The sequence below is a fragment of the Bison bison genome, unplaced genomic scaffold (assembly GCF_000754665.1).
Source record: "Bison bison bison isolate TAMUID 2011002044 unplaced genomic scaffold, Bison_UMD1.0 scf7180017863950, whole genome shotgun sequence".
NCBI lineage: Eukaryota > Metazoa > Chordata > Mammalia > Artiodactyla > Bovidae > Bison > Bison bison.
The window spans coordinates 2,044,146-2,069,167 of NW_011494522.1; the positions used below are offsets into that span (position 1 = coordinate 2,044,146).

A 25,022-nucleotide genomic window follows, 5' to 3' on the forward strand; every position below is an offset into this window, starting at 1 on the left:
ATATTTAGGTTGGAAGAAAGCAGCCTATTTTTCTCAGTATGACTATTTCAGGAGATTTTTAACTTGGACATCTGACATACCCATGGAATGTTTCCCTTTTCTTCTAGCCTCTACGTTTTTTCTGTTTTTGCCACCTCACTTATAACTAAAAAATCCTCTTTTTATAATAGACACTCAGGGAATAAATGGGAATCTCCACACTTGTCTGTGTCTGCAGAGCCTAAATGCAACTAGTGTATTGGACTGTATGTGTGAGATGTCTCCAGACTCAAGCACTGGAGTGAACACTTTATTATGTTATCTATGTTATTTACCAATGGCCAGAGAAGGCAACGGCACCCCAGTACTCTTGCCTGGAAAATCCCATGGATGGAGGAGCCTGGTAGGCTGCAGTCCATGGGGTCGCTAAGAGTTGGACACGACTGAGCGACTTCACTTTCACTTTTCGCTTACATGCATTAGAGAAGGAAATGGATGGCAACCCACTCCAGTGTTCTTGCCTGGACAATCCCAGGGACAGGGGAGCCTGGTGGGCTGCCGTCTATGGGGTCACACAGAGTCAAACATGACTGAAGCGACTTAGCAGCAGCAGCAGCAGCAACTTTGTTTAAATCATGTGTAAAAATGATGGATTTGCTTATCATGCAGGTGTGTGTTGAAAAATTACTGACCAACAGCACTAGCATTTTTCCCTGAAATTAGTTTTATATCTGTAAAATTACTTTAAAATTTATTTACTTAATATTTCAGAATTCTTCAACATAAAAAGCAAAAAATAAAAAAAGATTATGAATATATACCACATATATTTACTTCTCAGTATAAATCCAGGGGTGAACATGAGTGTCAGAGCCACAAATGCATAGCCAAATAAATAAAATAGATCCCCAGCTTCATTGAGTTATTCAGTTCAGTTCAGTTCAGTTCAGTCACTCAGTCGTGTCCGACTCTTCGAAACCCCATGAACTGCAACACACCAGGCCTCCCTGTCATCACCAACTCCTGGAGTTTCTCAAACCCATGTCCATTGAGTCAGTGATGCCATCTTATCATCTCATCCTCTGTTGTTCCTTTCTCCTCCCGCCTTCAATCTTCCCCAGCATCAGGGTCTTTTCCAATGAGTCAGTTCATCACATCAGGTGGGCAAAGTATTGGAGTTTCAGCATCAGTCCTTCCAATGAATATTCAGGACTGATTTCCTTTAGGATGGGCTGGTTGGATCTCCTTGCAGTCCAAGGGACTCTCAAGAGTCTTCTCCAACACCACAGTTCAAAAGCATCAATTCTTCGGCACTCAGCTTTCTTCAAAGTCCAACTCTCGCATCCATACATGACTACTGGAAGAACCATAGCTTTGACTAGACAGATCTTTGCTGGCAAAGTAAAGTCTCTGCTTTTTAATATGCCTAGGTTGATCATACCTTTTCTCCCAAAGGGCAAGCGTCTTTTAATTTCATGGCTGCAGTCACCATCTGCACTGATTTTGGAGCCCCCCCAAAATAAAGTCAGCCACTGTTTCCTGTGTTTCCCCATCTATTTGCCATGAACTGATGGGACCAGATGCCATGATCTTAGTTTTCTGAATGTTGAGCTTTAAGCCAACTTTTTCACTCTCCTCTTTCACTTTCATCAAGCGGCTCTTTAGTTCTTCACTTTCTGCCATAAGGGTGGTGTCATCTGCATATCTGAGGTTATTGATATTCTCCTGGCAATCTTGATTCCAGCTTGTCCTTCATCCAGCCCAGCATTTCTCATGATGTACTGTGCATATAAGTTAAATAAGCAGGGTGACAATATACAGCCTTGACGTACTCCTTTCCCTTTTGGAACCAGTCTGTTGTTCCATGTCCATTTCTAACTGTTGCTTCTTGACTTGCATACAGATTTCTTAAGAGGCAGGTCAGGTGGTCTGGTATTCCCATCTCTTTAAGAATGTTCCATAGTTTGTTGTGATCCACACAGTCAAAGGCTTTGGCATAGTCAATAATTAATCTTTAAAAGTATAAATATCGGGACTTCCCTGGTGGTCCAGTGGCTGAGACTCTGAGCTCCCAGTGCAGGGGGCCCAGGTTCAGTCCCTGGTCAGGGAGCTAGATCCCACACGCTACAACTAAGACCCAGAGCAGCCAAATAAATAAATAAAATTTAAAAGTATAAATATTAAAGACATGCCAAAAGAGTCACTTTCTTCTTAGAATGATTAGTAATCTAGTGTATATCCAAATTGTGATTTACCAGCAGATTAATTTAGTTACTTTTTAAAAACTTTACATACAATAATATTTTTATATAGTTCAGAATTTTGACATATGCATCAAGTCAGGTAACAGACACCACAGATCTTCCCATACTCCTATCCACTGGCAGTCACTGATTTGTCCTACATATCTGTAGTTTTGCCTTTTCTAGAATGTCACATAAATGGAGTGTATGTGAATGTTCTTGACAGCTTTATTCATAGTATTTTAAAACTGGAAATAACTCAATGTGTAAATGCAAACTATGTGTATAAGATACTCAGATTTGTTTTTTTTTTTTAACTGTCCTAGTTTGTTGAGAAAAGCATAGCAGAGCAATAGATCTGTAACTTGGAGGAGATAAGACTTGCTCTTTTATAAACAAAAAATATAGTCAGGAATTCTTAGAACATCTTAATGAAATTAAAATGAAATAATGAAAATATATTGAGTTTGAGACATATTACTTGGAGCTAATTATTTGAGTAAATTAACATTTTTGTCAGTTAAAAAAGGCTATTTTCTATGGAGTTTTTCACTTAAGTAAATATGCCATAATAAACAAGATTAATTGCATCCTACCTAGGGAGAATTCTGGTTCTAATAAACCAAAGATGAAAATCAAAACACAGAACCTTAGGATGAGGAAAATCATGTTGTCATCAATCAAAAGGTATTCCTTTAAGATTACTTAGCAAAGAAATATGTTGAACACATTTTTTTTCCTCAAACTCTACATTTATTATTGCATTTAGTCTAACTTAACATTATTGGATAGAAGCAGTATTCTCAAAAGTAAAACTGTTTCATTTATTTAACAAACATCAACTAATCATCTGTTCAATGGTTGACACCATGTTATATGCTAGAATTATGAAGATAAATGTCACACAGTCTCTGACGTCAGGTAATCCAGATTATGACCAAGAAGATGGGAAAACACCAAAATAGTGGCATAACAAGCGAAACATGCTTTAATACAGTGATTAACATTTATTTCCTCTGATCATGCTGTATCCCTGTCTGCAAGAAATGCTTGAACTCTTCCAATGAGTGGTAGGGGTGTTGTTCTGCCACATATTTACCATTCATCTCTATTACAACCCTTGCCATTTTGTATTGTAATGGTCTGTTTATGTTTGCCCTCCGCAATACACAGTGAGTTCTTCAAAGGAGAGGAGCTATAATTTATTAATCATTTAATGAATAAGAGCAGATTCTTACTAAAAGCTCTTATGGAAGGAGTATACAGACTGGTAATACAGAATGCAGGGAGGGCCATGCCACCTGTAACTGAGATAGACTTTGGAGGATAAGAAACAACTTGATTAATAGTGAATCCAGGTGAGAGAAGAGAGATACTAGCAGTAATATTTTGAAGAAGGATGAACAGGTAGGCAGTAACTGAAAGGGAGAAGAATTTTTAAAGAGAAATGATGGGATCTAGGTAGACTGCATTTGAGATGTGAATAGGACATCCTTGAGAAACTGTTCAGAGGAAGGCTGGAAAGGCTGATCAATTAATCAAGAAAGAAGTCCAAATTAGAGATGTAAACTTGAGTATCGTCATCATGGAGGTGATATTGAAGTTGTGAGAGACTAAGAAATTTCCAAGAAAGAATCTCTAAGGTGATTTAAGATCAAGTTCTGAATTTTGAAGAATTTGAAGGAATCACAAAGAAGAGAAAAGTAAAGGGTTCTGTTGACTGGGGGACTTTGCAAAAAGCCTCTAAAGGCTCATCACTGGTGTATTTCAAGATACAAGGGGTGAGAAGATGGGAGGCAAGGGAGAGAAGTGCTGACCAAGTTTTAGGGCAAAATTCCTGAGTTCACATCCCAGCTCCATCATTCAAACTACCTGAACCCCTTTATCTATATAATGTCTGTCTTTTGGCTTCATTTGGGGATTAGATAATATATATTAAGTATTTTGGAGAAGGAAATAGCAACCCACTCCAGTGTCATTGCCTGGAGAATCCCAGGGACAGAGGAGCCTGGTGGGCTGCCATCTATGGGGTTGCTCAGGGTCAGACACGACTGAAGCGACTTAGCAGCAGCATTAAGTATTTAGAAGAGTAAGACACACAGTAAGCACTCAGTCCATGGATTTATTGACCTTTGTGAAGTCAGTTTCACTAAAATACTAGGAGGAAGATCTTGAGATCCAGAGAAGAGAGAAACAAAGCTTTATCATTGGAATTTGAAGAAAATCACTTTTGGATTAGGCAGAATTTCTAAGTGAGAAATCTAACCTCAGCTGAGAAATCACCTGAGGTTAGGTAATTTGAATCTATATTATTATATATTATACAAATATATAATAATATTTTTATATTAGTCATTCTCATTAATTGACTTTGTTGTCATTTTCCAAAGTAGTAATAGGGAAAACATGTTTAATTAACAGAGTCAAGACAGGTATGGAAGACCAGTATGGTGGCAAGAGCTAGAATAGAGTACTTCTCACTTTAGCAGTCCTTTTGTTCCAGCATCTTTGGATCCTGCATCATTCAGTAAAGAGATCAGTGGCTTAAAAAACACGAGAAGGCCATTAAAAGTAGACAACAGGAAAAGTGAAAGTGTGAAAGTGAAGTTGCTCAGTCATGTCGGACTCTTTGTGACCCCGTGGACTGTAGCATACCAGGCTCCTCCATCCATGGGATTCTCCAGGCAAGAATACTGGAGTGGGTTGCCATTTCCTTCTCCAGGGGATCTTCCTGACCCAGGGATCAAACTCAGGTCTCCCGCTTTGTGGGCAGACGTTTACCCTCTGAGCCACCAAGGAAGCCCACACAGGAAGTAGCTATCAAATAGTCTTAAAAATTAAGAATCAGTAGATTGTAGAATGCTAGAAGTATGGAAGATTGTGATCAAAAAATGAGACTGCAGCATTTGAAATCTTGGAGGTAAAGCAGTTTGAGGAGATGGTAAAGTATAAAATATTATAAAATGGTTCATATAAATGATTCATTTTCTTCCCATGCTACCCTGTGAGATAGGGAGATCAGAATAGCAAGACTAGCTATGTGCCTCTAATAAAGGCTCACGTGAAAAACTTTAATTTTAGAAATCCATTGTTCTTTCCATTACACCAAGATAAATTCAGATTGTTCATGTCTATGATATTTCTTAATTTGATATATTTTTTAATTTTTCTGTTGCAAGATTGAAACTTGATATCTTATTTTGGATTCTCTCCTTTATATTATTTTAACCACAAAGCCATTGTGATCATTTGAGACTTTAAATGGCTTTAAAACACAAGTGTTTTTTTTTTAATTCCTTAAGAGTTGTTGCGTTTAACTTTGAATTGCAAATGCTAGGATTTACATTGGTGAAAGCTATGGTTAGAAATATTGATTCTATCTTCCTTGCCAGAGAAATAGTTACCTTAAAAGGATTCATTTTTAAAACAGGTAAAATTTCCTTTTTGTTTAATTTTCTTTGAGTACTTAATATATTGTGATAAGTATTTCTTAAAACTCCATTTCATATGAGTATGAAGGATTATCTCTGTAATTTTATGTCTTTTAATCTGAATAAAACATGAGAATTTATTCAACATTTACATCAGTCATTGGCTTATAGTAGAAATTGCCAAATAGTAGAAATTCAAAGAAAACTATCACACAGTTCTGTGCTCAGAAAACTCATGGGCTAAGAATCCATTTCTACACATTTTTGTAGATTTGTAAAACAGTGTGCTGCATCCAGTCCTCTAAGTCTGTGCATCAGTATGATGACAATGCAGAGAGGAAGCTACCTAGCTTTTCCTGAAGATAGTTGCTCGAATTGCTTTATAAGGCAAGTATGAGGTAGTCAAGTAGGCCAAAGGGTAACTTGGTCAAAGGCAGAAGTTGCAAACAATGTGATGGTGATAGGAACTGAATGCAGCTCTAAGTCAGAGTGCACACAGTCAGGCAGGGGATGGAGAGTTTAAGCTGAAGAAGTAGTCTGCTGCTGCTGCTGCTAAGTCGCTTCAGTCATGTCCGACTCTGTGCGACCCCATAGACGGCAGCCCACCAGGCTCCCCCGTCCCTGGGATTCTCCAGGCAAGAACGCTGGAGTGGGTTGCCATTTCCTTCTCCAATGCATGAAAGTGAGAAGTGAAAGTGAAGTTGCTCAGTCGTGCCCGACTCTTAGCGACCCCATGGACTGTAGCCCACCAGGCTCATCCATCCATGGGATTTTCCAGGCAAGAGTGCTGGAGTGAAGTGCCATTGCCTTCTCCAAAGAAGTAGTCTAGGGCCATATAATCCGGAAAACCATATGTTTTTTAAAGGAATCTGATAAGTAGTTGCTTAATTAGATAGCAACTAGTAATTGCTTAATCTAATTAAATAACTACTTAAATAGACAAGTAGTTGCTCAAGTGTGTATATTTAAAATTTTATAATTATATGCACACATTCCTATGAGAATATACGTATTATGCTATGCTAAGTTGCTTTAGTCATGTCCGACTCTTTGCGACCCTACGGCCCGTAGCCCACTAGGCTCTTCTGTCCATGGGATTCTCCAGGCAAAGATACTGGAGTGGGCTGTCATGCCCTGCTTCAGGGGATCTTCCTGACCCAGGGATCAAACCCGCGTCTCTTATGTCTCCTGCGTTGGCAGGTAGGTTCTTTACCACTGGCGCCACCTGGGAAACCCAGTATATGTATTGGATAGCATTTATAAACATTAAAAAATTTAGAGGATATGTGAAAGAAGAAATATTTTTAAAATTATGAATTATTGATAGAAGTTCTTAGTTTCAAACTACAGACTCTATCTAATTTAAGGAATGAAGTGATATAAAAAGGCTGTTGGAATAATTGAGGTGATTGAATAATGAGGCTCTTCGCAGGCTTTTAGCTGACCATAGATCTAGGGCATCACATCTTCCTCTACCAGGAACCTCTGAACCCTGGAACTAGAGACAAGATATCCGCCAGTGTTTATAAGAGAAAAATCGAATGACTACTACTGTGTTTGCCAGAAGATTATTTTTCTCATTTGTGACTGTGGGTGCATGTGTAGGCCCTGTGTTACGTGTCATATCTGTCTATAAGGAAATCTGGAAATGTGAGTTTCTTACATTCTGTCTTGAGAAACTAAGACTCCTAATGTGGGCAATTATCAAAATAAGATGTGGGGAAGATAATCAAAAGATTAGAGCAGCCGCAAATGGCAGGTATTTCCTACAGTGGAACCAAATGCCCTTTTGCTGTGATTAAAAATATAATTATTATTGGTAATAATATGATTTATAAATGTGTTTGGTCATCATGTTTTCTGCTGTCAGTAGCTCACCTAGGGACAAGTATATTTTCTATAAATTCAAATTTTCTTCTTGATAATTACATTTCTAGTCAGTTTGCTCTATGATGTCAAGCCATCCCTATTATTTTTCATGTATGGTGTGACTCAGAAAGTACACAAAGCAGAGTAGGAAAAGTTACCAGTTTACCCTTCCTTTGCAGTTAGCTTGTCCTTTCACTATGCATAGTCTCTTCTTTGTGTGGATTACTTGCAGATGGTTTTTTAAAGTCACTTGTCTATTTTATGAGACTTCACTCTTGTCTGTATGTGATATATGTACCTAGTTTACACAAATCAATTAATAGAGTGCAGGTGAGCAGCAGTATTTCACAGGAGACTGAAAACCAGCCAGTAAGTGAGAGCCGTGGTTCGCCTCTTTACTCTCTGGAGTTCCCATTCTCATCAGGTGACCCTGGTCAGCCTGCATGACTTCTGCATCATCTGACATGTTGACTGAGTGAGGGTTCCCATGGTAGTCTGCACATGAATATTGATATAGCCTATTTTATTTATTCTTCTTTCAATTGAGAACAGATTTATTCAGAATTTCAGATACTTTCCTTATGCCCCAAATGATTACTTTGTGTACCTTGAAGGGCAGGAGCTTTATACGGTGGAACCTACAGCTTTGGTAAAGAGAAGTCTTTGAAGAGTATTAAGTTAGGGAGTGACACGGCTAGATGTGAACTTCTGAACGTTGACCCAGGTTTACCAGGTGAAGTTTATTGAGAAGGACTGAAGGCAGGAAGGCCAGATGAAAGAATATTGTATGTTGTCCAGGTCAGAAATCTTAAAATATTGCAAGAGGAATGCTATGATAAAATAAGTCTCAATCTTCAAGACTTGGTAAATCATTGGAAGTAGTTATTGGTAGGAGAAAGAGTGAGCAATGATTTTCTGGTCCTTGACTAAAGCACAGTTTTTGTGTGCTTGTGTTTCTTCTTATTTTTTTAACACAAAGGATGGATTCTTACATGCCACATGACTTCTGATTGCTTTCTCGGGGAAAAACAAAGGTTATGGGTACAATTTTTTTTTTTTCCCTGATGCTTTGCAGTGTTAATAGCAATATTTTTTGTTGTTGTTCAGTTGCTTAGTCATGTCCAACTTGTTGCAACCTCATGGATTTCAGCATGCCTGGCTTCCATGTCTTTCACCGTCTCCAGGAGTTGCTCAAACTCATGTCCATTGAGTCAGTGATGCCATCCAACTATCTCATCCTCTGTCATCCCCTTCTCGTTCTGCCTTCAGTCTTTCTCAGCATCAGGGTCTTTTCCGATGAGTCAATTCTTCAAATCAGGTGGCCAAAGTATTGAAGCTTCAGCTTCATCAGTCCTTTCAGTGAATATTTGGGGTGGGACTCTCAAGAGTCTTCTCTAGCACCACAGTTCAAAGGCATCAATTCTTCGGCTCTCAACATTATTTTTACTCGTTTTATAAACATTTCCCCTGTATCTGCTCTAGGCACTGATTCTTAGCAAACCTTTGATAAGGTTATTCTCAGATTTGTGCTCAGTTCTTAACAGTATGATTTTCCAAAAATGAAAAGTGAGTATTTTTCATCATAAGATTAAAAAAAAAAGAAGAATTCTTTTCCCAATACGTGATACATGTTAAGTGGAAATACGGATGATTTGTGTTGTGCATCCTGTGCTTAGTCATTGCCACTGCCTGTCTTTAGCTGGGATGACAGCAGTTCCGTGAGCAGTGGTCTCAGCGACACCCTGGATAACATCAGCACTGATGACCTGAACACCACGTCCTCTGTCAGCTCTTACTCCAACATCACTGTCCCGTCCCGAAAGAACACTCAGGTAAGAATTGCCTCCTTTCTGTCTCCAGTGCTTCTGCCAGATTTTTCCCCAAGTTATGTTAAATTGCATTAAAATATAGCACAACCTCTTAGTCTGAAGTAATTACATTAAACTGAGGCAGCTTGTATGTATATGTATTTTTTCAATTGATTACAGTCTAACCCAGAAAGCCTTCTATTGCATATCTTTCTTTATAATATTGATATAATTGTTTAGGAATCCAAAAATGATATTTAAATTGTCTAATTTTGGATAGTTCGTGATTCATTTTATATTGACCTCTGAGATGCATCACTGAATCTCTTGAGAATGGTGAATCGAGAATGAATATTAGATAATTAAGTTTTATCTTGTCTTACATTTCCTTGTTAGATTTGACATAGAAAATGCCTTCCTCTCTGGAGTGTTTAATTGAAGTTTTCTGCACACATTTCTTCTGATATTCTTTAATATGTGCAAGTGAGAATTATAGGACTCAAATTAATGAAACTTAAATGAACATCGAGATAAAAATAGAGGCATCTTTGGAGTTCTTTTGAAATACAAATCACTGCTGCTTTTTTTTTTTTTTTTTAAGCTAATTATCTGAAAGAATATTCCAGGGCCCAATTCACACTTGATAGATTTTTCTGCACAAAGTTCTTCTGTCCTATTTTCTTCACAGCTGAAGACAGATTCAGAGAAACGATCTGCAACAGATGAGCCTTGGGAGAGCACCGAGGAGCTGAAAAAACCCGAGGAGGACTTTGACAGCCATGGGGATGGGGGTGGCAAGTGGAAGGGCGTTTCCTCTGGGCTTCCTGAAGACCCTGAGAAGACGGGGCAGAAAGCCTCCCTGGCTGTTTCTCAGACAGGCTCCTGGAGAAGAGGCATGTCAGCCCAAGGAGGAGCGCCTTCCAGGCAGAAAACTGGGACCAGTGCACTCAAGACACCTGGTAGGCTGGTCTTCTGGCCGCTGTTAAGCTAAATTGTTTCCATTTGATCTTTCTCGTCTTTAATAGCAGTGTTTCATAATTATATCAAAAATACAATTATTTATATTTATATAATACTTATACTTCTCCATATAAATACTTTTCTGTCTAAATTTCACATGCCTTATCGTATGCATCCACATGAACACAGCACTCCAGGCTTCCTCTAGAGGGTATCATCACAGTTGGGAGAGTGTTTTATTTTGCCACAGTCATTTCTGGTCATGTGGAAATAAAAGAAGCCAACTTATTAAAAAACATAAGATAGCTTTCATTATGATTTTCTATAAAATTTGAAATATTTTTGTTACCTCTCCCCCTATGTTTCACTTCTAAGAGGCAAGAAAAGTCACGCTAATCTAATGGGCTGGAAGGCTGGAGATTTGAAACATTATTTCCAAATTAGACTTGATGCAAAAATAGAGTAAAAGATTTCTGCAAATGTACCATCCTTTTTTTTTTAAAGACTCTCTCCCTATTTTTAAAATGGTGCCTCATATAAATAGTGCCACCTGAGGTACTAATGTACCAGAACACTTCAAATACAATCATCTGATGAACTTTTTCAAGCACTTAGTTTGATGAGATTAAGTGCTATCTTTATAAAGGAAGAGAATTGCAAACTATAAGGCAATAATACATAGCAAAATAGGCATTTTCACTTTATCTCCTTGATCTCTAGTCATTTTCCTCTAACAGCCATAGTTTTATAGCTTTGTACTTAATCTTCTGAATATATTGCATACATGCCTATTTAGAGCCAAAATAATAAATAGGAATTTAAGTAGTAAAAAAATATATTTGGGCTTCCCAGGTGGTACAGTGGTAAAGAATCTGCCTGCCAATGCAGGAGACACAGATGTGAATTCGACCCCTGGGTCAGGAAGATCCCCTGAAGTAGGAACTAGCAACTCACTGTAGTATTCTTGCCTGGGAAATCCCATGGACAGAGGAGCCTGGTGGGCCACAGTCCATGGGGTAGCAAAGAGTCAGACACGACTGAGCAACTAAGCACGCACACAGATATATTCACATTTTACACTCTGTTGAAAGAAATATTGTGAAATCACAATGTGCAGGCACATAAATGTGTATATTTCTCACTCATTAGGTAAAACCGATGATGCCAAAGCTTCTGAGAAAGGAAAAAGTCCCCTGAAAGGATCATCTCTACAGAGATCTCCATCAGATGCAGGAAAGAGCAGTGGAGATGAGGGGAAAAAGCCCCCCTCGGGCATTGGAAGATCAACGGCCACTGGCTCTTTTGGATTTAAGAAGCCAAGTGGAGTCGGGTCCTCTGCTATGATCACTAGCAGTGGAGCGACCATAACAAGCGGCTCAGCCACACTGGGTAAAATCCCCAAATCTGCTGCCATTGGTGGGAAGTCAAACGCAGGGAGGAAAACCAGCTTGGATGGGTCACAGAATCAGGACGATGTTGGGCTGCACGTTAGCACCAAAACCTCCCTGCAGTACCGCAGCTTGCCCCGCCCGTCCAAATCCAGCACCAGTGGCATTCCCGGCCGAGGTGGCCACAGATCCAGCACCAGCAGTATCGATTCCAATGTCAGCAGCAAGTCAGCTGGTGCCACCACCTCGAAACTGAGAGAACCCACGAAGATCGGCTCAGGGCGCTCGAGTCCCATCACGGTCAACCAGACAGACAAGGAGAAAGAAAAGGTTGCAGTCTCAGATTCAGAGAGCGTTTCTTTGTCAGGTTCCCCCAAGTCCAGCCCCACATCTGCTAGTGCCTGTGGGACACAAGGGCTCAGGCAGCCAGGGTCCAAGTACCCTGACATTGCCTCACCAACATTTCGAAGGTAAGAAAGCGTAAAATGGTGCTGGGACGACATATAATGCTTTATCTTAGGATATTTGTGTGTCCCATAGCCTGTCCTATAGAAGATGTGTATCCTCCATGCTTATATATATGTATATAGCCTCAGTGTATGATGTATATAACTTACACTTAGTCAGTTTCTGAGTACAATGGGTTTTCAGAAGCCAATGCTATAAATAGCTAGTGGAAAAATATTGCTCATTTTGAAAAATGCTCCAACTTTGCAGATTCACTATTGTCACAGCAAAACAAAGAGCATTTGTGAGTAAAAGCAGATGGTAGTACCTAGGGGGAGTGATGAAATAGTAGCTTGTAATAGATTTTCATCTTTACACAGTTAATAATAAAATAGATCTTTATGACGATTGGTATCCATTTCTAGTGTTTATTATCTTGTTGGCTCTTAATGAGCTGATGCTAATCATGAACATAGATGAAGTTGTGTTCCTTATACAGTACTGGATCACAGTGGATCAATTTATGTAGCACCATATCCTGAAATCTTAATGAAAGTCAAGGTATGATATGATTGACAGAATTTGAAAACCTTTAGATACTTGGTATAGGATTATAACTAAGAAATGTGCTAGGTTTTCTAACTCATCATCAGCTTTCATTGATATGACTTGCATAACCTATAGGACTTGGTTTCTGCATGGGGATTGTCTTTGATATTCAGTAAATGGAGTTCTCCTTCCCAATATCAGCGTTTTTAAATACTGATGTGTTTTAAGTGGCAGGAAAATACATACAGGTAAAGATTTAGGACATACAGTTAAATTATTCTGGGTCTGTTTCCTCATCTATGAAATGATAGAATATGATTTATAGTCCATTTATAATCCATTACATGATTATGTTTAGTGTTTTTAATGTTTGCTTTTATTATACTGACTAAACCAAGAGCCTTGATATCTGGGAAGTAGAGTGTATTGAAACATTTACTTTTACATTTCAGTAATCTCAGATACATGATTGTTTATTAATCCTGAAGAAGTGGTGTTTTGAAATGTTGATTCTCATTGGAAAGTGTAATCACTCGTAGTGAGAGTAAATATTTCCGTTGCTTAAGTAAAAGCCAATAGTGCCCTCCAGTGGCCCATTACCTATGAAACAATTTCTCTTATTCATCATATTTCACTATAGGAAATAACGATTTCATTGCAACTTAATTAGAGATCATTATGTCATTTTTCATATCACACTTTATTTCCATATTTACATAAATTCAATTATGTCATCTGCTTCATTTACAAAACTAAAATGTTTTCTGAAGAAACTCCAACATCTAATTTAGCACCAACCACGTTTCAAATCACTATTATAAATATGTATTGGAATAGCACTGGCAACTGACATCTGACCCTTTGGCCTTTCTTGGGGAAACTGCAGACATACTGACATGTTGCCGACAGTATCCAATATTGTTTCTAACCAACTCCTCTCTGACAGTCACTTAGGCCCCCGGCCATACAACACAGCCTCCTAAACTTTGCCTTAAGCATTCCTTCTAGATTTTGAATAAGCCGACAACATGAAGGAAAAAAAAAAAGAAAAGAAAAATAATTTAATATTATATACCAAATGCGTAGAAGTTGTTTCATTATAATGGTTCTATAAATAGGCAGCAAGTATATGCAAACTACTTAATTTTGCAAAAAACTCTCATGATCACTTAACTGCGGACCCCAGGGACTTTGATGTTTGGCTTATCCTTCCTTCTCTGTGGCCCACGTTGCCCCATCAATGGGATGGCAGCTCAGTACCAGTTTACCCCTATGGCAATATGAGAGAGAGATTAGGAAGGTCAAGCTTATCAAGTTCATTAACATAGAGACAGGAAGTGCTCGGTGGCCCGTCCACCAGAGCACGCTTGGCTCTATGTACTATAACCCTAAGTATTCAATGTGGATGTTAGTTTCTCGGAACAACTGAAGTTGTTATTTGTTTTTCTTTTAGGTTGTTTGGTGCCAAGGCAGGTGGCAAACCTGCCTCCGCACCTAATACTGAGGGTGTGAAATCCTCCTCTGTAATGTCCAGTCCCAGTACCACACTAGCGCGGCAAGGCAGTCTGGAGTCGCCGTCGTCTGGTACGGGCAGCCTGGGCAGTGCTGGTGGGCTCAGTGGCAGCAGCAGCCCTCTCTTCAATAAACCCTCAGACCTCACTGCAGACGTTATAAGCTTAAGCCACTCGTTGGCGTCCAGCCCAGCATCGGTTCACTCTTTCACATCAGGTGGTCTCGTGTGGGCTGCCAATCTGAGCAGTTCCTCTGCTGGCAGCAAGGACACTCCGAGTTACCAGTCCATGACTAGCCTCCATACGAGCTCTGAGTCCATTGACCTCCCCCTCAGCCACCATGGCTCCCTGTCTGGACTGACCACAGGCACTCACGAGGTGCAGAGCCTGCTCATGAGAACTGGTAGTGTGAGATCTACTCTCTCAGAAAGGTGAGCTCTCCTGGAGGCCTTGCTGAAGTCTTCACCTCCCTCCTTCCCACGCTGTACCTACCCCTACCCTGCATTCAGTTTTGTTTTGTTTTTTTTTTTAAATTTCAGTGAGAGTGCCACTTTGCAAAGGGATGTCGGATTGTTGATACTGGGCCTTTTATTTGGTGTTACTACCACATTTGCAGAAGGTGAAAACCATTAAGAATCCATAAAAAATGGATTAGTTAGTTTCTTGGTATGATGCATACATATACACCCACTAGCCAATTTAAATAAAATTCAAAGCGTGTTTTTATGTATTGAATGATGTTTTCTCAAGGACACAGCAATGATTTAGCTTGAGCTCCAGGACAACACAGCTTCTTAGGATGATTTAAGCATATTTAAAGATCAAATCTAAATGGATTCTACAATTATGCTCAGAGTGAAATGTTCAGGTGGCTTTATTAGCATTTCTTTGGAAAAATAGCAAATGGATAGCTAGGAATCCTAGTTGAATTGGAAAAAAAAAAAGATCAGTTGTCAGATACGAATTCTTAGACAAAATTACAACTCTAGTGACATTTTTATTAGGCCCTTTTTAAACTACATTACAAGATATTTCTCATTGATTCAATTAATTAGTTTTCCTTTAAACTTAAAATGACCATACGAAGGCATTCCTTACCTAATATACTTAAGATAAAGCATCTCTGTTGGCCAAGAAGACTCTGGATTCTCCTCCCTAAAAAAATCCTTTCTCAGATATTTTGGTACTGACTCTTTTCCCCAGGAATGTATCTTAAACCTGCCTGGTTTTCCCTGATGAACTTAATGCTGTTTGTTTCTTGGCACACCTAAAGTTTTCAGAAATGCCCTTGGCTGTATATCTTAATTGTGTTATTTGTGAAAGTGCCACAGGTCACTGAAAATGCCTGATAACTTTCACAAACTTTTATTCAGTCTATTGTTGATGATGACGTATCACCTCAAACATAGCACACTGCAAACAGGTTATTTGTTAACATACTCACCTTCCAAAATACTAATTATTTTTATCATGAATATGACCACAAGTTGACCATTTAGCCATCAACTCATTTCTTTGGCATTCATACATTAAAACACAGGAAAGTGGTCAAGTAATTATTTGTAACCAAGTAACTCTAAAACAAATCTAGTTGATAATATTGCTGAGTTTCATAGCTGCAATATAAATGCGGTGTTAATATTTTACTTTGATCTGTATTCTAGCAGAAGTCAGTATATATATATATATATATTTAACTATGGAAATACACTGACAAATATACAGTTAATTATTCCCTTTAAACAAATCTTTTTAAACTTGGTTTTCAGTCTTCAAATAGACCAGTTTTGCGGATGGATGTGTTCTGGTATAAATAGATAAATAATTTTTCTAAACTAAATTTTAAAGCTAATTTTGAAGAGATGAAATTTTTACCTTTAATTCTTAGTAAGATATATTCATGACTATTAAACTGTGAAAAAGCAAATTATCTTCATAGTTATGGTATACAATATAAACATTAACTAGTTTCTTCCAATAAATTACTTGATTGAAATAATTTTTGATATAAGAAGTTGTACTTTTTTTTCTTGTGAACAAAATTGCAAGCAACCAGCAATCCATTCTAATCCTTTAAAGTACCCCCAAGAACTATATGATCCCTCGAAGAGAAAATTAGATCCTATCAGAGACCCTGGCTTAATTACATAGTCTACATAATGTTGGGAACACTAAGGAAGCCAAATAGATGGGCCAAAGTCTAAATATTTTAGACAAAGTGATTAGAAAGATACAATAGAGATGTATGTAAGTTAATGACTTTCCTGTTGATCTACAATTTCAGAAGACTTTATTGGTATTTATTATTCTAATACTATTAAAGAAATAGCTTTCACATAGATTTTAATTTTGGTCTAAATTTCTCATTAAAGTATCATAAACAAATTATTTAAAATATAACAGTTTTCTCCTCTAATTGTTCTAGATCAGAGCAGCCCTTGGCTATAATTAGTTCACATTTGTTTTGTACATTTTGTTTTTTGTGACCAAAGCAAACCTTAAAAAATTTAAAGTTGAGCCAACTTTAAAAACGTCTGGCTTGTTTTTTACTGTCAGATCCAGCTACCCTGCCTTTAAAATCCTGTACCACATTTACTGGCTTCAGACAAACACTGCCTGTCCTCTTCAGACTGTTAACATTTCTACTTCATTTATTCCCATTGCCCTCTTGGCTCCTGCAGACGTAAGAGTTTTTAGCCTTTCAGCGTTTGTGATAAGTGTCTATCTTATAAAATCATTAATATCCAGGTTCAAACAGATATTTCTACTTGAAATTTTAACTTTTATTGGTAAACTTATTTTCTGATTTTCCTTTCATTAAATTCTCTGTAGAATACAAACACATAATGTTTACACAGTTAAGAACATGGGCAAAACAATGCCTATTTTCACTGTTCTCTGTGATGCTAAAATTTAATAAATTCATACATATGAAAGAGATAATCTTTAAAATAGCTTACGACGCTATCAGTGCTTCAGCATGTTGTAGTGTATATTTAGAATACTCGTGTAGTTGTTCAGTATGATTCCTTTCTGTTGTACTAAAAATACAGATGTACTAAGAATACATCTAGAGTCAAGATACACACTAGAATTGGCCTCTACATAATTGTACGATTACCCTATTTGGACATTCCCAGTACATAAAGTAAAAGAAGATAATGCCTTTGGATGCTTTCTATTGCAGTGCTAATTAATGGAGTACCCATAGAAGAAAACATTTTAGCTTTGATTTTTAGTGATTAATTTCAAGTCATCGTGTTGGCATTCATGTTATATCATCCTCATGTGCATATCCTGTGTATTCAATTTTGACATTTGAAGTTTAATGAAACAGATATCATCCTGAAAATCCAAATTAATTTTATTATTTGGTTATCCATATGCCGGAGATTATAACAGAAATTCCTTGACTCGTCCCACTTAATTCTTGACACCCTCTTCCTCTATTTTTAGGGAGGCCACTTCTCATTTTCTCCAGACACATTCTTTCTTCTCTTTTTAGGACCAATTGAGAATTCTTTAAAATAGATGCTGAAAACTCATAGCCTTTTAAACCTCCAATTTATAATTTGAAAAGATAGCATAGTTTAATTGTATTAAAATATTTAAATAAATGACGCTAGAAGGATTACATTTCAAGCAGTTATATATTTCTCTTCTTTTCTGTGAATAGGAATATATCTGCCTTTATTTTTACTAAAGATCATTTAAATACAAAAAATAAGTATTGAAAGGGGATTTATTACATCTCTGTCTGTTGGAACATGCCACTTTAACTTAGGCAGAGATCTTTCTCATTCCTCCTCTATGATTCTCTTCCATGTGAAATCATAGCAGAAATCTAGTCATTTGCATGGGGAAGGAAAACCTACCGTAGCACTAGGTAAATAGAATCTAGAGGAGAAGTATGTTAATATATAACTTAATCATTCTTCAAATAGACCTGTCACTAAGTTATCATTGAATGAGTTACAACAGTGAAATCTTTGGTTGGCCTTTTCCAATGAGTTAAGCATTAAATATGTTTTTACAAAAAAAGAAAACCTTATTTTGTGTAACAGATTTCAAACAGAGTCATTGATGTTGGATGTATAGTTTGGAAGGTTTGTTTACATTATGTCCTTAGGGGTTTTCTTTGTTTTAACAGCATGCAGCTTGACAGAAATACACTACCCAAAAAGGGACTAAGGTATATATTTCTCTCAGCACAGTCGCTGCTTCTCTGTTGTTACGTAAACGTTGTGTGCTGTCTCTCTGCCTCTTTCTTTCTTTCTTTGCAAAGAAGCACCTGACATCAAGGGTCAACTCACTCTTAATCCTGAGGTTTCCTCTGGCCTAAGGAGTTGGTGAGATGGCCCTCAGGTAGAAGTTTTTGGTAGAGGCCGAAACCCAGTAAATTAAATGTGATGTAAAAGACATTATTTGGGGGGCAGCAATTTTAGTAGAATTCAGAGCTCACTTCTGAAGAATAAAATCAGTTTCCCTAATGTTTGTATCTTGGAGGCATACGCCTACAAAAGCCTTGACCCCTATAGTCTGCACATGTGGCCAAATGAATGTTGAAAGATTGAAGGATGCTCTAATTTGAATCAAAGAAAAGTTATTTTCATCATCAGAGGACAAATAGTGTAATTAAGGGATCATTTTTAAGAAATCCTTCTGGTAAAAACTCAGAAGAGCTTTTTTTCCTGTTTTTCAGAAGTGCTGATATCTATCAAATCAGTACAGACATAAATTAGGCTAGTATTTCATAATAATATCAAAATAATTATTAAGTTCATAAAAAATATAAAATGAAAATTTAATGCATGGCTATCTTTTACTGTACACTTCTATCTAATGAGAAGATATGGAATGAACTATTACTAGAGATATGATACTATATGAACATGATAAGTTGACTGCTATTTGGAACTAAGAATTTACTTACTCTGGCGAAAGTGAATACTGGCCTATTAGATCTTTATCTATTATCTTCCTTCTCTCCAGTTTCTTAGCAAGAGCAAACAGTTTGTAAATATTCCATTTTAAGATTTTGTTCCAGAAATTTATTTTCTAATAAAGGAAGTTTATTTCTCTTTCCATTAAAAACAAAAAAAATCCAGACATGGTGTCAAGTGGCATTTTTAACCAAATAAATGTTTTCCCTTTCCTTTAAAAAAGATCTGTCTTTTGTGTTCTGCTTCCTGTGTCTTATTGTGACCATCCCTCCAATTCCTTTGGCTCTGGACAACTACTGTCTACCATATTTACTTTCTGTTTTCACCCTCTTCACGCCCTTCTAAACACCATGCTTTGTGCCCTTCTCAATTAACCTGGCTGTCTGCTCGTTGCTTATGATTTTCAACCACATATCTCACAGGAACATAATTTTCTTTTCAAAATCCTTTATTTTTTTTTCCTGTGAGATTCAAACAGATGGTGTCAAATCATCTGGAAGAACTAAGCAATTATAATTAAATTCAATCTGTTTGAGAATGTTGTTCAGTCTGAATAGTAAGCTCCTCTCAGTTGTTTTCTCGTCCTGATATTGCCTTGCCCTTGCAGATGTGCTGAAGTGTCTTAGCTGTGCTGTTTTGCAGATACACCCCATCGTCTCGGCAGGGCAACCAAGAGGGAGGGCAAGAGGGGTTACGCTCCCATTCTACTGGAGGGCTGCAGGATACTGGCAACCAGTCACCCCTGGTGTCCCCTTCTGCCATGTCATCTTCTGCAACAGGAAAATATCACTTTTCCAACTTGGGTAAAATCTTCTAAACCATCCATTTCATCTTGTTCCTTTTACCATCTACTCTCCCAGGAACCCTGGGATACGTTCACAAGGATTGCTAATTTAAAAAGGATAGACACCTTAACATTGCCTTTTATTTGTACATTTACAACCCCCCAAATAATTCCCAAGCATTACACAGTTTATTTCTCATGACAACCAGTTGACATAGTTAATACTGTTGTTATTTTATATCCTAAGATCCAGAGGCAAAAAGAGATTTTTTTGACTTAAAAAAAAAAAATCACTAATCTTAAGGGGCAGAGATAGTAACTGATGCCAGAACACCTGACCTTAAACCTAGGAGTTTTCTCAGAGTCCTCTTAGAAACCGGTAAAACCCCTCCTTCTTTTCTGTTTAAATTTTTTAATTCTTATAAGAAAATTAATTATCATTTTGTAGAAGAAAAAGAAAATAGAAATAATTAAGAAGAAGAAAAAATATAATTCCATGACTCCATAGTCACATCTTCATTTTAAAGTTAAAACTCTCCTTAAAATGCATATGAGAATTCCTATTAAGATAATACCCTGTGAACATTTTTGGATGAAGGCAATGAAAAGAAATGATTATTTGAACCACTGGATTACTTTGTGTTTAGCATAACTTTTTACAAAATATAAAATTATTTGCACAAACATCACAGAAAACACAAGGGAAAGTGACAAAATAATGAAAGTCTAAATATGCCAGTTATCATTGAACAGATCCATTGCTTTTAAAAATAGATGTCTCTTCTATAAAGTCATGTATAAAATAGTCACATTATTTTTTTCACTTGAGGTTTTTTTGTATAATGATAGACCAACAGAATGAATAGTACATTCTGGAGAATGTCCATTATTGGAGAATCTCCAATATTCTGGAGAATAGACATTTGGAGAATGTCCAAATTCTTTAATAATTTGGACTTTTCAAACTTGCCCCCTGCTGGGATAGTCAAGGCTATTTCTCTTCTATTATAACTGTTTTGCTATAGAGATTATGACAATGAAAAACAGTTATTTAGGTTATCGTTCTATACATACTAGTGAATGTATATCCAACACCAAATTTTTACTGATGAACCTACACAGTGATGAGATTTCTTTGTCCCATAATGGCGAAGGATGGTAAAACTTTTGAGTTGTACTTATAAAACGCAACAGGAAGCTTAAAACTTTGATTTCAAAAAATGAAATGGAAATGTTTTCGTAGAGTCATAGACATATGAAACAAAATCTGATATTGCACAATATTGAAATCAAACCCATGTCACCTAGTTTGCTGAATTTGCTGGGTATCTCAAGGCTCCCTCCTGTCAATCTTTTCATTAATTGACGTTAATCTGAATATGTGAATCCTTACTTCATTATTTTTCCATTGTTATTATTTTGATTCAATCAATCCCATTTTTTGTTGAGAAGGAAAAAACTCACTACTTACTGTGTCTGATATTAGCAGTCATTTAACTTCAACTTTCTCATCTATTAAATAGATTCATAATACTTAGGTTATATTGTAAGGAATAACGAACATGTGCAAAGAGATGAGAGATAGAGTATCAGACTTGGTAGACTCTGCTACATCATCGTTTTTATTAGAAAGAGATGTCTTACACTAGCAGAGAATTGCAGTAGGTTTCAAATAGATCTTACTATCTCTACTTTCATACCTCTCAAAGTGTTCACGCACTGGGACTTATGAAGGAAGTTCTTCCCATACATATCCACACACTTGTATGTGCCTCCTGTATTTTATAAGTGGGTATGTGGGTTCATATCAGATACGCTGTATTATTTTACAAGAGAAGACAAAATAACTAGTTTCAAAACCATGAAAATTGCTTTTGAAGACTTTTGGTTGTGTTTCCAGACCACTGGAACTTACATTTATTAGGCAAGAGAGCGGATACTATTAAAATGCAATCATAAGTAAAAATTACTTTATTATTAAATTTTAAAAATATATCCAATGTAACACTGTAACTTGAATATGGGTAGCATTGTTCTACATTTTACTTTAGTAATCACTTGTTTTCAATTTGATCATTTTTTTGAATAATCACTAAGATAAGTGATTATTACAAACACTTAAGAGTTGCAGTAACCATGCTTTTTATTCTTACCCACTAAAAATACTAATATTGTATATAAAATCTGCGGAGATATTACTGTAAAAATCACATATAAAAAATAAACATTAGAAATTTAAGGTCACTACGATTATGTCATTATTAGTAGACTACTGTGAGCTACTGCCGAAGTCAGCTCTGGTTTGTATATGGTTTCTGGCATGATAGCTGTAATAGAAATCATTCCTCTCCAAGAAAGCATTACAGAATATAACTTACATAAACAGATTATTATTGGATACAATTTTATTTACTATTGGTCACAGTCCTTGTGAGGCATCCCATAACCTAGTGAGACATTGTCATAGTCCCATGGGTGATGACAGTTGCTCAGATTCTTTTTCACCTTGCCTCAAGGGTTACCCTGTAGAAGCATTACTATCAACATGTCACTTTCAAAGTCTACATATCTGATGGGATCAGACAGTAAAGAATCCATCTGCAATGCGAGAGACCTGGCTTCAATCCCTGGAGAAAGGAATGGCTACCCATACCAGTATTCTGGCCTGGAGAATTCCATGGACAAAGGAGGCTGGCAGGCTACTGTCCATGGGGTCGCAAAGAGTCAGACAGGATTGAGTGACTTTCACTTTCACATAGAGTGATGTTTAAAGACCTTTGTATGGGAAGTTTCTTTGCATTTACTCCCAAAGCTCCCTACACCTTGAATGCCCTTCTACTCCCTCTCCATATTCACCCTTAAGCCATTCAGGATTAAGCCTTTTCTTCTATACTCAAGGAAGAGTAGGATCTCACAGTTGGAAGAAACCTACATCTGATTCAATTTGAATCTGTTATGCAGGTTCCTGTGACAGCTCTAGCTTCTCTAAACCCACCAATGACAAACTACCTATATCTAGATATATTCCACTTTTAAAGTTCTTTAAATGATCAAATAAACATTTTCTGAATCTCCACCTAGTTCATAGTTATATTCCCAGATTTTAAAAAATAAAAGTAGGTTGCATATGACAGCTTTTATTAGAAAAATATCATAAACTCATTAGCTAACATGTCTACGGCAGCAAAGTCTGGAGTCACTTGCTGTATTTAAAAACCCACTCCATCTTTCTGTCAGTTCCTGTTCTCAGATCATCACATATAATTTAATCGACATATAATTTAATAAAAACAGTGATGTTAGTATGATATATAATTTAAGGCAAAGCCAGTAGCCCTCTTTTTCCATAATATCTTGTCACACCTATATCTTGCTTATTAGAAATGTTTACATGTTCCCTGGCTTTAAATGGATCTTAGAGTCCATTTCTTTCTTTTTTTTTTTTTTTTAATTTATGAAGAAACTGAAGGGTAGATATGGAAATATTTGCCTAAAGCAAGTAGAAAGCAAAGCTACCACTAGATGCCCTGTACTAATTTGTGTCCCATTACAGAAATTCTCTGTCCATCATACTTTTGTCTCCTATTACATAGCTTTTCTCTGTCTCTTTTATGTTGTTAATTTGTCTACCTCTCAGTCACCTCCTCTAGAGGTCACTCTTGAAACCAGAGATCTTGCTATATTGATCTTTCTATTCAACCATGGTAACAAAAAAGCAAACCTGCTATAGATTTAACTAACTGAACATTCTTAAATAGAATGAATATATTTCCAATGGAGAAACTATCAGAAATGCTTCTAAATACCCATATTCCTTTTATTTTTAAAATATAAAGCACAGTTTAATGAATATTTCCAAGTGAACATGCATGCAGCTCTCATTCTGGTCAAGACGGGACATTCTCAACACCTCAGAAATTCCCTTCCACCCATCTAGCAACCCAGCCACAATCCATGCTTCCCCCAAAGCCAGCTACTATCCCTATGTCATTTTTAACATCAGAGTATAACTGCTTTATAACGCTGTGTTTCTGCTGTACAACAAAGTAAGTTGATTACATGTGTACATGCATACCCTCCCTCTTGAGCCTTCCTCCTAGTCACCCCCATCCCACCCGTCTAGGTCACCACAGAGCACTGAGCTGAGCCTTCTCCTCTACAACAACTTTCCCCTAGCTAGCTATTTTACACATGATAGTGTATCTATGCGGAGAAGGCAATGGCACCCCACTCCAGTACTCTTGCCTGGAAAATCCCATGGACGGAGGAGCCTGGTAGGCTGCAGTCCATGGGGTCGCTAAGAGTCGGACACCGCTGAGCGACTTCACTTTCACTTTTCACTTTCATGCATTAGAGAAGGAAATGGCAACCCACTCCAGTGTTCTTGTCTGGAAAATCCCAGGGACGGGGGAGCCTGGTGGGCTGCCGTCTATGGGGTCGCACAGAGTCAGACACGATGGAAGCGACTTAGCAGCAGCAGCAGTAGTGTATATATGTCAGTGCTACTCTCTCAATTTGTCCCATCCTTCTCACTCCAAACCATTCCTTTTGAAATCTGTCCTAGTCCTCATTACTATTTCATTTTGAATGAGCTAAATGTTATGTTTTGAAATTATATAAGGAGACTTTACCTGGATACATCTGCAACCATTTTGTAAGAATTTGCACAAAGTCAGTGAATGAAGTGTGTTTCTAACCTCTCTCTCTCTATATATATATGTATTAAAATGATGCACTTGCAAATGTATTCAGTACCTCATTCATTTAGCAAAAAGTCAATTCATACTGTGAACCTAAGATAGTAAGATTTACTCCCGTCCAGACACCTTAAACACACACATTCGAGTCCAGAATGTCCTTTGGGGTATCTGTTGGTTGTCTTTAGCAATCACTGACTTGTCACTGCTGACTGAAGGAATGTACCTGAAAGATCTTTCTTTAACTTCTACTCTCTCTCTCCTTTCTCCCGCCCCCCTACTTTCCACCCTTTCTTCCCTTCTTCCAGTGGATTGGGGACTTTGCAAATCCAAAGTTTCTTTCTTTCATTATTATATGTCACATATGCACACATAGATATAATTCTAAGTCTTAAGTTACTTTTCTTGGTCTT

At 37.3% G+C, this 25,022-nt stretch overlaps 1 protein-coding gene across 4 annotated transcripts in view; it reads left to right on the forward strand.

Annotated features, from left to right (window-relative positions):
- Nucleotides 1–25,022, forward strand: part of NAV3 (neuron navigator 3) — an 898,556-nt gene that overhangs the window by 786,286 nt on the left and 87,248 nt on the right. For 3 of the 4 annotated variants that reach the window (XM_010833878.1, XM_010833876.1, XM_010833877.1), the window contains 6 exons: nt 9,222–9,354; nt 10,019–10,289; nt 11,440–12,148; nt 14,128–14,616; nt 18,336–18,377; nt 19,771–19,931. In XM_010833878.1, coding sequence (XP_010832180.1) covers nt 9,222–9,354; nt 10,019–10,289; nt 11,440–12,148; nt 14,128–14,616; nt 18,336–18,377; nt 19,771–19,931 — 1,805 coding nt within the window. The remainder of the gene's footprint in view (nt 1–9,221; nt 9,355–10,018; nt 10,290–11,439; nt 12,149–14,127; nt 14,617–18,335; nt 18,378–19,770; nt 19,932–25,022) is intronic. The other variant, XM_010833879.1, reaches the window with a different exon arrangement.